The sequence below is a fragment of the Dermochelys coriacea genome, chromosome 6 (assembly GCF_009764565.3).
Source record: "Dermochelys coriacea isolate rDerCor1 chromosome 6, rDerCor1.pri.v4, whole genome shotgun sequence".
In the NCBI taxonomy this organism is placed as follows: Eukaryota; Metazoa; Chordata; order Testudines; family Dermochelyidae; genus Dermochelys; species Dermochelys coriacea.
The window spans coordinates 20,489,563-20,506,888 of record NC_050073.1 but is presented as its reverse complement, the minus strand read 5'-3'; the positions used below and the strand labels follow the sequence as shown (position 1 = coordinate 20,506,888).

Here is a 17,326-nt window from a genome sequence, read left to right as displayed (position 1 = left end):
GCCATGCTTCCAGGGGGTGCTTCAGGCTGTGAAAATCCCAGTCCCTAATTATATTTGCTGTTTTTCTTACTCCTCTGTGCTGGCTGTTAAGCAATCAAGAGGATGAAAACAGACCCCAGGATCAATGTAATGTAGGGGAGCATCCTGGCTACACTCCTTTTCCTCCAGCCCCCACACTGGCCAAGGTAGGTAAGGGGAGTGGCATAGGAGTCTCTATGTGGACAAGGCTGGAGGTTCTCCCCTCCCTGCACTCAGATTCTCTAGTAGTGCTTCGCAGATGGGCTTAGAGCCCAATTCTCTCAGCAGCAGGGGGCCTGCAGCTAGCCATTATAAAGCACATCCCATCCTGATGGATCCCTTTACAGTCTATGCAGCCAAGGTTTGTTTTACTATCTTTAGATTGGAGGGCAGCAGCCACAACCCCTTCTCCCCCCCCCCACCCTAACTGCAGAGTGGGTAAAATTTTGGTCAAAGGCCCCTTTCTTCCTAAAAAGTGCTCTAAGACCTTTAAACAGACTACACCTGGCTTTTCAGGGATTCTCTAAAAGATCCAGGGAATCTGGTTTATCTGCCTTGAAATGGGGCAGCTGCCCGACAAAAACTCAAACCTACAGGACCAGGGAGTCTAAGTACTGCAATTTTACTAAGGTCCTAGGCAAGGATCCCAAATTGTGGTTCATACACCATGGGTGTCCCACAAAGCCATTGCTAGTGGTCTGCAGGGAGTTAGCAGCTCACGTGTTGCTGTCCTCTCCTCCTCCTCCTCGTTTCTAGCTGCTAAATTGCACTAACAATGTTTAGTTCGAAACCCAGGGATGCTTAAAACGTCAGTCCTTACCCTCTGCTATTCAGCTGCAGAGTACGTGCTCCTGTCTGGTGTCGCTTGTCTCACATGAGGCTGCTCAATGTAGAGCTTAACAAAGCTATGCACATTATGGGGACTTTTTGTGCAACTCCATTGCCATGGCTGCCAATACTTAGCAACATAGCACCACCCCATATTCGCCATGAAGGGGCCTACATCATGCTCCTGGCCAAGAGCTGTGAGAACAGCAACTTGCCTCAGTACTCTGACCTCTTCAACCACCTGCCAATTCACCAATCTTCTAGGCGCCGTTTATGGTCATTTGGGCCACCACAAGACATGGTGGAATCTGCGTGGTGTAACGAGAGGTCAGTGACGACCGTCATTAATAATCACTCCCTTGCCATCTGCCCACCACGTTTTGACCTGCCAAGCCACTTGTGGTCATCCCTGAACAGATTTCGAACAGAACAGGGCCATTGTGCAGCCAGTCTCTTCCAAGGGGGTTCCTCTAACGACCCACCACGTGGTAGATCCAGTTAATTTCGGGCTATGTGGCATATCCTTGATGAGTGCCCCCTGATTTATTTCCACAGTGGGCTACGGGCTCCTCACCTGCCTGATAACGAGGCTATGAAATGGCTGGGCACACTGCATACCCTGGGAGAGACGAACAGGCAGGTACAAATACATTAAACACTTTCCTGCTCTCATCTTTCCATGCCAGCAGCTGCCCTGATTGCCACAGCAAGGTTATATGACTGTGAGGGGGAGGCAGACATGGCACAATCTCTCCACCCGTGTTGCAAATTCTTGCAATCGCAGCGCAAGTCCTGTCCCGTTTGGTGGCTTTCGTAAACAGCACGAGTGCACCAGCAGCTCACGCTTCCCTTTTCCTTAAGGTCTGAGCTTCCCCCACGGCAGAGAAAAGCCCTGCGCCCAAGCTCCAAATGAACAGCCAGCCAGCAAAGCAATCCAAGGCAGTCTCGTGGGAGTTTTGGGGCGGGGGAGAGGGGGCTGAGGCATGGTGTTTGCAGGCTGGCGTTCGCGACGCTGCTGCCGGAAAGTCTGGCCGCAGGCAGCCCCAAGCCGCCTCCCCTCCGCCCGACTGTGGCGTTTACAGGGGTAAAGCCCTGCCCCCGCTGCCCCCGCCCCGGTGATCACGTCACACGGGGTGGCACTTTGAGCCCGTCAGCTGATCCCAAAGTCACAGGGTTCCATGCTCCGCCCCCCCCCTGCCCTGGATAACCGAGCGGGCAGCGCAGCGCACGTCCCGCCGGGAGCCAGCTCCGCCGCAGCCATGGGGCTCCGCGCCTGTCTCCTGCTCCTGGCCCTTGCGGCCCCGTGCTCGGCGCTGATCAGGTGAGGGAAGGGCTGCAGCTGGGCACGGCTGGACAGCAGGCGCTAGGGGCCCCCAGGGTGGGGTCCTTGGCAAACAAAGGTGCTGGCTGGGAGCCCGATGGCAACAGCAGCTGCTCACCCCTTCCGCCGAAGAGCTGCTGGGGGCGTATTTTTATTTTTTTTTTTTTAATAGTCCTCCTGCTTGGGCTTGCCCGTTGCCCGGCTGCCTGCGGTAACTGGGGAGGGTCGCAGGGAAAGCAGGGTCTTTGCTGCTTAGGAATGGGCGCGTGTCCCTTGCTGCTGGGAGAGCAGGAGGACTTGTGGCACCTTAGAGACGAACAAATGTATTTGAGCAGAAGCTTTCGTGAGCTTCCGATGAAGTGAGCTGTAGCTCACGAAAGCTTCTGCTCAAATACATTTGTTCGTCTCTAAGGTGCCACAAGTCCTCCCGTTCTTTTTGCGAACACAGACTAACGCGGCTGCTACTCTTGCTCCTGGAGGCTGCGATTTCTCTCTGCCATCATGAGCTCAGGGGGGGGGCCGGGGGATTAGGATTTAACGTGAGGAATTAGCTGCAGACTCAGGTAAACTCCTACCAGACCAAAGAGCCAGCCTCCCTGCATCCCACTCTCGGCCAGGGTTGGGAAATGGGAGAATTAAGCAAAAAAGGAAAAAAAAAAAAATCTCACCCATCATGAGCTCAAATTTGGTCCTGGGCTAGATCTGGACTTTTTCTATGGGCTTCCCCCCCTGGGAGATGCACCTGCCTCTCCAAGGGCACAATTTGGCTCATGAAGAGGCATGAAGCACGCTTTATAGTGTCTTCCTACTGCTAAGCAGAAGTTAGGTGCATGTAGTGTGCCACCCTGGATGTATTGCAGCTGTTTCCCCACTCCCCTATCCGCAGGGCCAAATCCAGCAAATGGGCTGAGCACTCTCAACTCCCATTGAAACTGGGTAGAGTTGAGGGTGCACAGCATCGAGCAGGATGTGGCCCTCAGAAAACAAACCTGTCGGGCTCAGGTCGCTCACCCAAATTCATTCTTTGTATAGTTCCAAGGTAAATGTATATTACGGGGTGGAGCTTGTTTTGAGTTACTCTTCACTTACCTGTTGACTATCAGTTTCAAAAACAAGAGGAGAAAATTCCTGACCACTAAGTAAAACCTCAAGTCTTGATGATTTCTCACAAGTTCTATTGACCTTTACAGGAGCAAAACTTTCCAAGCCCTGATTGTTCAGAAGGTCTGGGCAGCTGCTATTGATTTCAGCTGGAATTGTGGGTGTTCAGCCCTTCTGAAAATCAGGGCTTGGAAGGTTTGGCTCCTGTGAAGGCCAATGGAACTTCTGAGAGATCATCAAGATTTGAGGGGTTATTTAGTGGTCACAAATTTTCTCCTCTTGTTGCTGAAACTGACAGTCAATATGTTAACTTCAAACAAAACGCTCCACAAAATATACATTTACTCTGGAACTAGGTAGCAATGAATTTGCGGGGTTTGTCGGCTTCAAGCAGCTCTTGACCAGAGGATTTGTGGTGTGGGAACAATGTGCCCTCTTGTTGAAGTCTGTTTGTTTTTGATCTGTAATACAGGAGTGGGAGTTTGCGGACACATTAGGAGCCTGATCATTGTGACCCTGCACTTTGCATAGTCAGTTTCACCAGCGCAAAGTGTGTGTAAAATGCTTTGTAATCAGAATAGTAGTAGTGACACACACACACACACACACACGTGAAAATGACTATTCTAGGTGCTGGACAGCAGTGAATGAGGCCCTGGGAGTCAGGAGTATGATCTAGGGAGTGCCAAGCTGGGACAGTTGTCCTCACAAATGGAACCTCAGTGGAGTCTTTACAAAGTTCTAAATCATGATAAGCAAAATAGCTGTAAGTTGTCTTCCTTAATTTCATTTTCTGTGAGCTATGGTCAGCTTTCTGTCAATATACCAACTTTCTTATCTGCACTGGATCATGACCAACAAAGGGAGTGCCTTTACATAAGTATTGACTTTACCACTCTTCGATCCTAGGGAAATGGCCTGATACTGGAGCTGTCTTTTGTTGCATAGAGCCCCTCCTGTGCTTCATTTTTTTCTGGACTCTGAGCAGTTTTCAACAGCTGTTTTAACAAAATTGTACTCTTGTTGCTGGCCATCAGCAGCCAGTACAGCCATGGTATCTGACTGCTTTCAAGAACACGGTCAATTTCCCAGCATGGACAGGGCCTGAAATACAGAAACTTCAGAAAGAAGTTGTCAGAGTCCTTACAAACAGCAGCATCCAAATGGATGGCCTCGTTGGGAGAGAGGAATGGCTGGTTTTGAGCAGGCTGGCTACCACACCTTGAGGAGCAGGCAACTTTCTTGAGCAAAGCCACTGGCTCCGGAAGATCATTAGTAGCACAGGGGCCTTGAGCATTAAAGTGCTTTCCCCATTTGAGTGAAATTGCTGAGGGCCTTGAGTTCAGTGGTGCTGGGACATCCCTAGCAGTTGGGAACATTGCACTTAATTCAGCTCTTCTGCAGTTGCTAGTCTGAGTCTAAGATGTTGCCTATGGTGGGATCCAGAGGTTGGATCAGTAACTATATTAGCATGGTTCCCTAATTCAAATGAACAGGGAATCCTTTTCCCAAACTAAACAGCGCTGTACACTACTCCTGCCACCTCCCCAAACATGGTTTTATAAGCCCTTCAGGGCAAGAATGGTCTGTTTTCTATGTTCATCCAGCACCCTGTTAATGGGAGGCCTGGTGTAAAGCCCACTGAAGTCAATGGAAAGACTCTCATTGACATCAGTGGACTTTGGATCAGGCCATTGTCATGAAAACTATGTCATGTTCTGTGTGTTGGAACATAGCTAGAGCTAGCATGGTTCTGCTTCTGGTATGAAGAGGGCCTTAAAGAACAAGGGGAGTTCCCCAAAGATGGAAGGAAGGAGGAGAAGGGAAGAACGGTGATACCCAAACGTCCTGATATTTTATTTTTCTTCTGGTGCTGGTAGCCCACCTCCCCTCCACGCACAGACAAACTCACGTGGGTCAGTGAAGTTGAGCTGAAGCTTCCAACTCTTAGAAGCAGCACATGCTTGAAATGCTGGATTATGACACACCTTAAGTTTGGCTCATTCAGGGATGTCTACACTAGGAGCTGGGGATGCCGTTTTGAGCTCGAGGACGCACACTTCCCCAGCTGGAAGTGTAGTAGACATGCCCCGGATGGAAAGCAGTGAGTGCTTCTCTTCATGCACAGGCCTTGGGAATTGAGAGAGACAGACAGCATGGCTCTCCGGATAGGGCACTGGGCTTCAACTTGGGAGACCTGGGTGCTCTTTCTGGCTCTGCCACGTACCTGCTGTCTGACCTTGGGCAAGTCAGTCTCTGTACCTCAGTTACCTCAATTTCCCCATCTGTGAGAATAATTGCCATTACCTCCTTTGTAAAACACTTTGAGATCTACACATGAAAAGCACCAAGAGCTAGGTATTCTTATTAATGCTCCAGAAAGAAGACCCGACAGTAGGCTTCAGAAAAATATAAACTTTGTCGAAGCTTGCCCAGGCTGGGAGTTGCGCTGTAAACATTGCTGACATTAGGAGCCAAATTCTCTGCTGATGAAAACTGGCAGATCCGTTAATTCCCATGGAACTGTACCATTTTGCACCAGCAGAAGATGTGTTCCTGAGAACCCTACAGGCCCTGGTGTGCATTTATTTGTATGCACAGATCAACAGAAACAGGTGCTGTCACCCTGGGGAGAGGGGAGTAGGAGGGAAAATTCTGTCCATCAGAACATTAAACAGCAGCATGTTCTGGATTTTTGTAAGACTGCTACTGAACCTCTGAGTGCTCCTTGTGTACCAGAGGATCACTTGCTTTGCTTGGGGCCCAGCCCTGCCTGTTGGGAAGGTGGATGCTGTCATGTGGCATTGGCAGGGTTACTTGCTTTAACTGGCAATGTGCTTTTTTCGTTCCCAAACAGAATCCCACTGACTAAGTTCCCCTCAGTGCGCCGCGTCCTAAATGAAGCCGGAAGCGAAATCCCCGATCTGAATGCTATGGGCGAATTCCTGAAATACAAGCTGGGCGTGCCTGGCATAGGAGATCCCACCCCAGAGACCCTCAAGAACTACATGGATGTAAGTACAGCAGCTGATTCTGCAGGGTCACTGCTCTATTTGGCAGCATGGTATTGCAGGGAGTTCCCTGTCTCAATGCATAGGGTCTACCATTAACCTGGAAACTTGTTGTCATCTGCACCTCTTTGCCACATGCATGGACAGGAAAAAGAGGCTGTTGCTTGCCCACAGTGATAGCTGACTCATCCTGCTGCAAATGCTCCTCAAGTGCCTGACTCTTTGCTGTGAATATTGAATCGCACTCAGGCCTTATCCCTTTGACAGCCCCTGCACATGAGCAGTGTTTGCAGACACATTATACTCTCATCCAGTGCTGTGGAAATCCACTCCCAAGGAAACTCACCCTGCCAAAGTCAGGGCCTCAGTTCTGCAGCAAGCTCCTTACTCTACCTCAGTTTACCCGTATGTAAAACCGTGATAATACCTCCTTTACAGAGCTGTTGCAGGGATTAGCCCCGTAGCTCCAGATTGCCTAACTCTCTTTGAAGATTTGATCCTTTAGACTCCAGTCCTGCTTCCACAGACATCAATGGCAATGCCTCATTTGGCTTCAGAGGGAGGAGAAGGCCTTTAAGTGTAGCACTACATAAGTACACAGATGCAGTGCAGACTTCCAGGGAATGAAGGAGCCACAGTTTGAAGGGCAAGCTCCTCTTATTTACAGCTATTTGCAGTTTTAATAAACCTGCTGCCACACCCAAGAGAGCTTTAAAACAGTCTTCACAGCTTTAGTAACCTATTTCTTTTCCCCTCATTGCTAATTATCCAAACTTTATGACTGTCAGTAGAAGCTTTCTCCTTTGTAATCAGACCTCTCCACTTCTTGCCTGATTTGGTGGTGCCACAATCCGCTGCCTGTGATGCAAGGGCATAACAAATTGTAGTTTTCACTGAATGCATCAAGCAGGAGGGAGAGGTAGCTGTTAGTATTACTAGTCCTTGTGGCCAGGGCACTGGGCTGGAATCTGTAAGAGCCAAGACTAGAACCCAACTCTGTCATTGAGCTGCTGGGGAAATGGAGGTGGGAAGAGATTTGCCCATCCATAAAATGGAGATAACGATATTGATCTCCTTTGTAAAGTGCGGTGATATCTATGGATGAAAGGAACTATTGCTGCTGTTTGTTGGAGGCCCAGATCCGACAAAGCATTACTGCTTTACTTTAAACTGTTGAGCAGTCCCATTAGAGTTAAGCATGTGCTTTAAATCATTTGCTGGATCAGAGCCTGAGCACATAGGAATCACAATGGGCGCTGACTTGTTTTGAAAGTATGGCCCCGGTTTGGGGTGCTGAGCATTTGTCAAAATGGCCATGAGCTCTTTGGAAAGTCTGGCTTGTTGAGTGCACTTAAGAGTGGGCACTCAAGAAAACCACAAGGCAGATGTTGCACACCCGTACACTGGCAGCAGTACTGATGAGGGTCAGTACTGATGTAAAAAGGGAATCCAGAAACAGAATGTATGTGCCGCTTTGCTTTAGTAAAACACTGCATATATTTTGAGAGTGCAGGGTTCCTTTCATCAAAGCTCACTACCTGGGTTTGCATTGGACACACACAGATGCTTTGTAGTTCATTAATGGAGCAAATTACATGTTGGATATTCAGGAAGCTGCCTATCTTTATGTAACTTGAATGCTGGAGGGAGGTTCAGAACCCACTTCAAAAGGAAATGACCCCTTGTGGATTAGGGGGAACCTGCATTGGCTCTTAGCAGTATAGGGTCCATGAAACATGGTTATAGTCCTCTTCCATCCAGTAGGGGGCATTGGCACACAGGCTCATTATAATATTAACCCCTTGATACCAGTGGTGCTGACACTAGCATGAGGGGAAAAACCCCAAGCATTTGTTTACTGAAGTCTCCTCTTGGCACATGACTGGAAACAGATTACAAAAGGGAGATGGGGAATCAGCAACATGATTAGGGCTGTTGTGTGACACTGTCAATCAAGATCTAGGCAAGTGTTTTCCCTGCAAATGGAAAAGGAAATGCCTGGAAAACATCTGGGAGGCAATGGGTGCCTGAATTGTAGGGGAGGATAGGAGAGGCAACCCTCCGCCGGGATAGAGGTCATTTCCCACCTCCGCAGCTTGGATCCTGCTGAATCACCCTTGCTAGCATTATCCCTGGTTCTTAAAAATGTAGGACTCCCATTGACTTCAATGGGCTTTGGATCAGGTGTTTTCAAACAGGGCCTCATTGTGAGAGACTCTCATTCAAGGGCTTTATCCACCCTCAGTAAATGACTCAGCTCTCATACTGCAGGCAGAACTTTCCAGAAGGGCCCACCTTTGAAGCAGGTTCTTTCTCCTACGTAGTAGCCATGCTGCTGTCCTCTAGAAAGTTACCTATTAGCCGCTTCACGTAACCAGAACAGGGCTCAGCACAGCTGCGGTGTTCTGCCCATCGAGGATCTGCCCAGCTCTGGCCCTGCCCATGTTTCTGCCCTTGATTCGTATCACATTGCACCTTTTTCCCCCCACAACTGTGCTAGCCTCACCCCTACCCAGTTCCTTCTCTCACTCACTTTGTCAGACCTTCCAGACACGCTGCTCCCCAGACAGGAGGTTTAGACTGTTTAGTTATGCCGAACTATTCTAACTTGGGTGCTGAAAATTAAACTCCTGCTCCTGTTGACTTCAATTGAATTTGTGGGTGTTCAGCACTTCTGAAAATTAGCCTCAGGTTAGGCATCCAAAACATGAGGCCTCTAAATTTCAGTGGCCATTCAGTCTTTGTTCCTACGGGACAGGTGGAATTTTAAAGCTCCCAGACCTGAAGGCATCAGACTTATGAACCACCATACATGCCACGTCCTGCATATGTGGAGTGCTCTCCTGGGAGCGGGAATATCTTGGCAGCTTTTCACTTGCACTCCCCGGCCCCCCTGGGCTCTTGTCAGATTTCCAATTTCTTCCTCCCCCAACTTCCTTGGGATCAGCAAGGAGGGACCGCAATTTTGTAATCCCCACCTCCCTCTGTTTCGACATTGCTGATTAACCAACAGTGGGGCTGCGATTCCGAAATATTTCTGGCTTCTTCTAAAAACCTTTTCCTCATTTTCAGCTCTTGCCTGTTGGAAGTTGACACTAAGTCACTTCTCAGGTGCTGGGTTTTTTTTTTTTTTTTTTCCATCTTCAAATCTTGTTGCTAGAAATGATTTCAACTCCCTTTTTGGTTTATTTTCAAGTCACAAGAAAGTCAGAGATTTGGTTGTGCTGCTCTTATGACATCAGGCTAGAACACTGGACCCCAGGAGCTGTGGCAGGGCAGATTTATTATTTGTCTTACTGTAGCGCCTTGCAGCCCAAATCATGGACCAGGACCCCAGTGTGCTAGGCACTGTACAAACACATCAAAAACAGTCCCTGCCCCCAAAGAACTTACAATCTAAGAAAAAGGCCAGAGACAACAGGTGGAAACAGATGAGCGTGGGATGGTTAAAGGAAATAATGAGACAATACTAGTCAATGTGATGTAGCTCAAACCACACTCTCTTCTTTTATGTGAAAGAGCATGTAGCATAGGCACAACCACTGGGTGGGAGAGGATTCACAGAAGGGATCTCTGTAGTTCTCGTGCATGATATCAGCTGTGTCCTTTTTAGTCCACCCCCACCTTTTTTTCCTTCCAGGCAATGCCTCCTCTCCTTCCCATGCAGCTCTGCATGCCCTATGAATGAAGAGTTTAAAAATAACAAGATTTCACCCTTTCCCCTGAAATACACCCTCCTTCTACCGCTCATCGCTGCTTGTCACCCCAATCTGGACCAGTGTCCCCTGGTTAGACAGGCAGAAGGTCCTGCCCAAGTCTCTCCAAGAAGCCCCTCTGAGTCTTGGTCATCACTGACCAGGATGCCAGTGACTAATTGCATTCCCCTCCCCCCAGAGCTTGTGGCCCACAGATGGCACAGAATGGTACCCGGTATTGACTCATAGGGGGATACTCTGCATCTGTTCCTGTTAATGGACAACTCATGCCTTAAAGTTGGCTTTGAATTGTTTCCAATGGCTTGTTTTGGTTTTTTCCCTTTCTGGTGCAAGAAAGTGGGGAATGGCGGGGGCAGTTGTACCTTTGCCTTCAGGTAGGGAGACCCTGACGGTGTTCCAGAACCCCACCCAAAGTGCTAGGAGACTGGGGGAGCCTCTAAACCTCCTCAGCAGAAGTAGCCATTTGGGCATGATGCACAATGGAGACTGCACACCCTGCATTGCAATGCCATTGAGATGTGGGTCGTGTCATGAGAGTGACATGACAGATGGTATCTCCATGGCTTTCTTAACTGTATTGACCTAGTTCTCCTGCATCCTTACACCTCGGATGCCCTCCCTGGCTGAGCAGTAAGCAGTATCTCTCTGCATTCAGGTCTTCAAGCACCTCTTCTGTGAAGCTCATCAGTATTAAAGCAAATAGCATCTATTTGGTTCTAGTCTATACATTTAGCTGTCTAGTTCCTTGAGCAGCAACTATTGGCCAGATCATGGCTCACATGGAGAATGCTTTGCTTTGCTTTGCGCTATTAGACTGGTGCAATCTTATAGCCGGCTTAACCGGCTACCTTAAGAATTTCCCCTTAGGAATCTCCAGATGGCATAGAACTGGCCTGGCAGCTGTGGGCCGCCCATCCCACTTCCAGCATGGGGGTATGACATACAGAAGGGGTGTGGGGCTAGTGTACAGCTGCATTCCTGTAATTCTCAGGTCCCAGAACAGCCCAGTGGGGCTCCATTGCAGCCGGCAGAACTTAAAGAAACCCTGAGTCTAAGTTCTGTGGCCCAGTCATGGGGTGAGCTGAGCCTGTCAAAAATTCAAGCCCACAAGCCTAGCCTACACTTTGATTAGGTGACAGTCATGTGACTGAAGGCGTAGGTCCATATAGGCCCAGCTAATCCTGTGAGGGAGACTGACCCAGTGAAGCACTTTATTATCTGTTAATTTTTAAGTACTTTACTGGATTTGCTGCAAATTCAGTACAAAGTCAGCCTTGTAGGATTGGCATGTGGTGTGTGTGTGTTTGGTGTGTGGTTTTTTGTTTGTTTTTTTTTTTTTAGGTTCTGCTCCGTTTCCAAAGTTCAAGCTCCCTTTGGAGGTCAGGGAGTCTGCAAAGCTTTTCTTGTCTGTCCTCTTACTATTTGCAGTGGTGTTGTAGCCATGTTGGTCCCAGGATATTAGCAAGACAAGGAGTGTGAGGGGATATCTTCTGTTGGTGGAAGAGCTCCGTGTAGCTCAAAAGCTTCTCTCTCTCTCTCTCTCTCTCTCTCTCTCTCACCAACAGAAGCTGGTCCAATAAAAAATACGACCTCATCCACCTTGTTGACTTGCTAACAGATTAGGCTTTTACAGTGCTCTGGCTGGCAATGTGCAAGAGTTTAAATAGCCCATTACATGGCGGGGATTTGACCGTGACTGTCAGTGACAAGGTGGAAATCTGTCACTCTTAGTGGAGGGGTATTTGTAGAGTTACAGAAGGATGCTTCAAAAGATCAAATGAAGGAGAAAGGACCAGAAGGTTTTTCTCTTAAGATTGTGACCACTTCTATTTTTTAACCCAGTCAGGTACCTGTTGCAACACTTTGGTCACCTGACCCAATTACTACATGGTTACGTGTTGATTACACCAACTAGTCTCTGTGTTTGTAATCTGGTCATGGGACAAGATTATAACTGGGTCCCCTGACTTGGTTTTAGTTAAGGTGTAGATGAGGTCTTTGCACTGACCCAGTGTCATTCTCCTCTAATATTAAGGAAGTGCTTTAAAGTAAGCTGATCTTTGGGTCACTGTCTAATGGCTCCTTTTCCCCACTGGAAGAATGCAGAGAAGTGAAAATCCTCAGCACAGCTGTTGGGTGACCTTTGGGGCGTGCTGGGTTTGGACAGACTTTGGTGACAGTGCAAAACAAAAAACATTGAAAACAACACAGGAAAAGTGCTGAAACATTGGCCCATCTACGCTGCCTTCCCTTGTGACTGCAAGTCAGCGTATTGCTGGCAAGCCGGTGGAAAGCTGGTCCAGGGCTATTCTGATCAGATGAGTTCTTGTGTGTGGAAACCCCTTTAGTTAAGGCAATTTAAAAAAAAAAAAAGCCAACATCGCTCCATATGCATTTCATTTCATTTTATTCAGCCTCCCCTGCTGCGCTCTAGCTATGCTTCCATTCAGCCCACGGCCATACTGCTAGTAATGGGCTTTCCTGGTCCATCTCCCAGAACTGCTGGTCAGGGGAAGACTGATCTGTGCTACCTTGCTCCTTATGTGGCTGTGCCGTACAAATCCTACTCCACTGTAAGCTAGTGGGGTGTTTATTGGCTAGCACTTGGGGGCAGTATAAATGAGCACACCAGGGGAAGGGCAGTAGAGAATCATGCTCAGGTTTCTATAAACTGATGCAGTCAGGCACATGTCCTGTGCTAATCCCTCCTTGCCTGCACACAAGGGGTTAATTTTTTTCGAGTTCTAGCAATAATCGGAGAGCACCACTGCCTTCCCATTACAGTTTATTATAATGGATCATTAACTCTTTAATGATCCGAGCTGTCTTACAAAACTGCTAAATATTTAGGACTCTGCCTCATTGCAGCTGGCTATACAATGCAGTGTCCTTTTTAATCAGGACCCTGAGGGTTTGGAGGGTTTTTTAGGGCAAATATTGACCTCCCTTCCTCATAGCTTTCCCTCTAAGGCCCTGATAGGCCCTAATCCATGGACAGAGATTTTTATTTTAAGTTGCCCAGCCTTCCCTTATTACTAAGGACCCATCAAGCCTGGGGCACTGTACAAACACAGAGTAGCAGATGGTCCCTGCCCCAACAAGTTTTCAATCCAAATCGACCAGACCGGTGTAGTGTGGGAGAAGGGTAAATTCAGAGGAGTGAGGGGGAGGACAAGGAACAAAAGGCTAAGAGGAGCAGGTGTAGAGTGAACTGGGATGAAGAGATTGCTCCGACCCTATCTCACCACCCAATCAGCAGAGGAAGTTCTTGGTATGTCTGGTCCCTGCTTTGGCTGCGTCAGTACCTGCTCCTACCAGCAGGACTTGAGCCTCTGGCTGATTTTCTCACTGCATTTTTCCCCAAGACCATATGGGGGAGGAAGGGCCAGGGGAAGTCACCATCTGCGTCCTAGTGCCCCTGGAGTATGTGTTTTGGGGTGAGGAGTTTCCTTGCATAGTTCTGGGTCCAGGAAGGTGCTAGGGGGAAGAGCAGCTCCAGCTGGACCCCATTTTACTCCCTCCCCACAGTGCAGCAGTCTATGGTGTGTGGCTTTCCTTTGCCCCCAATCCTGATAGTTCCCAACACAGAAATAAACTTTAGGAAGGTGGGGAGATGTCCTCCATCATGTGAGAGTCCCAGTAAGCAAACCCAGAGCATCTGTGCGCCTCGCACCTAAGGGCTGCCCCAGCTCTCAACTTCCTTCTGCCTTAAACTGGAGGGGGAGTGCCCTTCCCTCCCTGCAATCGCTCCTATAACAATAAATAAAATTTTGCTGCTGCTAAGGGATGCCATCTATGCTGCATGAACAAGAGCACCAGCCCTGCCTAATTGGTGTACTTTGTACCGCCATCTCTGTGTTCAGCACGCTGCAGTCCAGGGCATCCAGCCACCAGCACATGTAGCTGGCTGATAAACTAGACTCCAAGGTTGCTTCTAAACTGCTGGTCCAGCTCTTTTCCCCACAACACTGACAACACCTCTCCACCCCCCCTTGCTTAAACAACTCCAGGCACAACTGGTGCGATTTCTTGCTTCCCCCTGGCTGTATTCTCCTACGCCTGCTGCTTGAAAAGTTTCTGTTCCCTACTAGCCTGCCAGCCAGGGTGGGAAATACTTGTGCTGCCACTCCTACCCCTTGCAATTTGCGGGAATTGTCACAATGCCAGTTGGCTTTCTAATTTTTTTTTTTCACCTTACTCCCTCTTTTCATTTTGTAATAGTTGTGTTTCCTTCCTGGCTTCACTCCACCTTTTTGTTTCTTTCCTATAGTAGTTCAAGGTGTGTCTTCAGCATTTGTCTATGATCTTCCTTTTCTCTCCCTCCACCACTTCTCTGCCTTCTCCCCTCTATTTTTTGTCTTTGCTTTCTTTCTCCCTCCCCCTCACCTCCCTGCAATAAACAAATCATCCTGTCTCTGTGAGTTTCCTAACTTATCTTTTCCTTCCCACTCACTCACAAATAGGGGTTGAAAATCTTTCCAGACTTCTGTGTACCATTGGACTAAAACTACTAGCTACCAGAAGTTGGTCCAATAAAAGAGATTACCTCGCCCATCTTGTCTAGCCAAAGCCTGATAAGAACGAAGGGAAGGCATTATCCATGTGAGAAGCCAGCCCCATGTCTAGCTCCTTGGAGTCCTACTTGGAATCTCTGTCTTTGATCCCTGCTCAAGGGCTTCTTTCATACCATTCCCTGGCTTGCAGGTCTAGTAGGTGATCATTGTGTACTCCCTACTATACCTATCCCCTCCCTTGTGGAAGGGAAACAGCATATCTGACTCTCATACCTACCTTTTTTTTTTTTTTTTAAGCTGCAAGGGTGCTTGGAAAGTTCCCTGCTACTCTACCTCTATCCCAGCCTGTTTACGAGTCCTGACTCCCCTCCACTGCCCAGTGAATAGCTCCATGTATGCTGCTACTACTTACAACTTTCCCCAGTGTCAGCAGGGCTGAAACTAACCTGATTCTTGGAATGGCAACAATGCAAATTGGCAAACCTGTGGTCCAGTTTCACTCTGCTGCAGCTTGGCAGAGTGGAGATCAGCTGCAGAGGCACCAGAGCTGGCTGTCTACAGACTCAGACTGCACTGCATCAGTACACACTTGGTTCACAGCTGCAGGGTTCTCTTCACTGTCCTAATTGTAAACTTCTTGTTTTAATGAAAACTTCAAATGAGCAGAAGCTAATGGCCCTAACTTGGGAAATCTACCTACCCTGCACACAGGAGCAAGCAAGTGTTGTTTAGCCCTACTTACAGTTGCACTTTGGGGTTAGAACAAAAGCTCAGGGAGGTGGATGCCCAAGGTACTGTCTGCGGGCAGCCAACTTTTTGTGGCTGATGCTTTTGTTTTACATTTTAAAAAATAAATGTTTTTTAAAAATGAATGGGAGTGAGCTGGTAAGAAACTAGAGGGATGTTAGGTTTGTCTGGGCACCACAGAGGTGCGCATCCATCTGCCAAAGGAACTGATCTATGTACAGTTTTGCTATGCTTGGGAGGAGCTAGGAGGCCACAGCCCCATATCCATTCTGAGGCACCTGGAAGAGCATAGAACACAGGGGTTTCACATACTGATTTAGAAGGACTTGTTCTGTTTCGCACATGATTTTCCTGGCTGACGTTAGTTACTACCTGCTAAGAACTGACAGCCGGTGGGGTACTTGGGAGATGACAGAGTCACTTTACTTCCAGTTGTAATATTTCTTTTAGTCTCGCTCAGTGCCTAAGTGTAGTAACTTCCAGGTATTCTCTGAGGAATTTCCCTCTATTGTTTGTGTTATGGTAGCACCTAGAGGCCTTGACCCTGTTGTGCTAGGTGCTGTACAAATACCTGGTGAAAAACAGATTCTTTTACTTTCTAAATGAACAAGACAGGTGAAGGGAATATTATTACCGCCATTCTTTTCCAGAAGGAGAAGGGAGACACCAAGAGATTAAGTGATTTGGCCAAGGTCACACAAGAAGTCTGTAGCAGAGCTGGGAACAGAACCCAGATCTTATGACTTGGGCTTGTGATAAAAGCCCTACAGTACATCTCTCCTTTCATCACTTTGGAACTGTGTGGCTTGGGTGGAGGAGAGAGGGAGACTCCTACACAACCTGCAAACACTGTGACCTTTTCGGATGCTTCTGTATCTATTGGATTCCCTGCTATTCCTTTCAGTGATTCTTGCTGTGTGAAGCTGAGTGCTGTAGGACTGAAGTCAATGGGAGTTAGGCTCCTAGTTACCTTTTAGGATCTGTGAGCTTACCACAGCCCATGTTCCTACACTAATTCCTCCTGAGAGAGGCTGGGATTGGAGCAGCTGTGAGCTCACCACTACTGTGCCCTTCCCTATAAGTGATTCCTGCTGGAAGAGGCTGGTACTAGAGTGATTATGAGCTCGCTACTGCCAGCACTTGTCTACACCATTCCCTGCTCCTGCTGGGGGAAGTAGGGATTGCAATTGCAGTCTTACACCACTAAGTTATTTATGCATCAACCTCAGAGGATTATCCAGCTCAATTCAATTTTGAGCCAGAGCGCCTGGGAATACCTTCCTTGTCTCCAGAAACTTTCATCTGTATTAACACTCCTATCTGTGCTCCTCTTCTCCCTCAGGCTCAGTACTATGGCGAGATTGGCATTGGGACGCCACCGCAAAAGTTCACTGTGGTCTTTGACACTGGATCGTCCAACCTCTGGGTGCCCTCTGTCCATTGCAACCTCCTGGACATCGCCTGCTGTAAGTAGCTCTTGTGCTGTATAGCTGCCTGGCTTCATGACCTTTAACAGTCTCCTGTTCCTTGCATATCCGGTACAGACACCAAAGAGCCGCCCTGAAAACCAGGGACGGAAGGTCAGACCACCCAAGGGAGAAACCCAGAAGGCAACTGGCATCCTCCAAACAAGTCTGTCCTGCAGACTTCTTGGCCCATGAGTGGGCCAGCTGGAGCAGTTGGGGAGAATAACCCAAGTGAAGCACTGAATGCTTTAGGGCTCTCTGTGTTCGCATTTGCACGCCAGTCCCCAGAACAGCTTCCCCAGCTTAGGCAGCTGCAGCATGGCTAAGCTAGAACATCTCTGGGAATACACTGAGACAGTCCCTGTCTTTGGCACTTGCAGCCACTAGGTCTTCAAAATAAGAATCCCCTTTCTCTTTCCCCTTAAGTTTGTCCAACCCCAAGGGTTTGGAAGATGTAGTCTTTTTTATATTTTGCACTTTTCAGGCTCACCAGAGCAAGCCCTTTTCTTGCCCTGTGATGATAGTTTCACTGCATTATTGGAGCACGGTGCTGATATCTGGGCATTGGCGCCCTTGTTCCCTTTGACTGAAGGAGCAAGGGACA

At 48.3% G+C, this 17,326-nt stretch overlaps 1 protein-coding gene across 1 annotated transcript in view; it reads left to right on the top strand.

Annotated features, from left to right (window-relative positions):
• The first annotated feature begins 1,819 nt into the window (after window positions 1–1,819).
• CTSD (cathepsin D) overlaps window positions 1,820–17,326 on the top strand; it is a 38,922-nt gene continuing 23,415 nt past the window's right edge. The window contains exons 1-3 of the mRNA XM_038406145.1: window positions 1,820–2,167; window positions 6,126–6,282; window positions 16,599–16,722. Of these exons, the coding sequence (XP_038262073.1) occupies window positions 2,025–2,167; window positions 6,126–6,282; window positions 16,599–16,722 (424 nt within the window). The 5' untranslated portion in view covers window positions 1,820–2,024. The remainder of the gene's footprint in view (window positions 2,168–6,125; window positions 6,283–16,598; window positions 16,723–17,326) is intronic.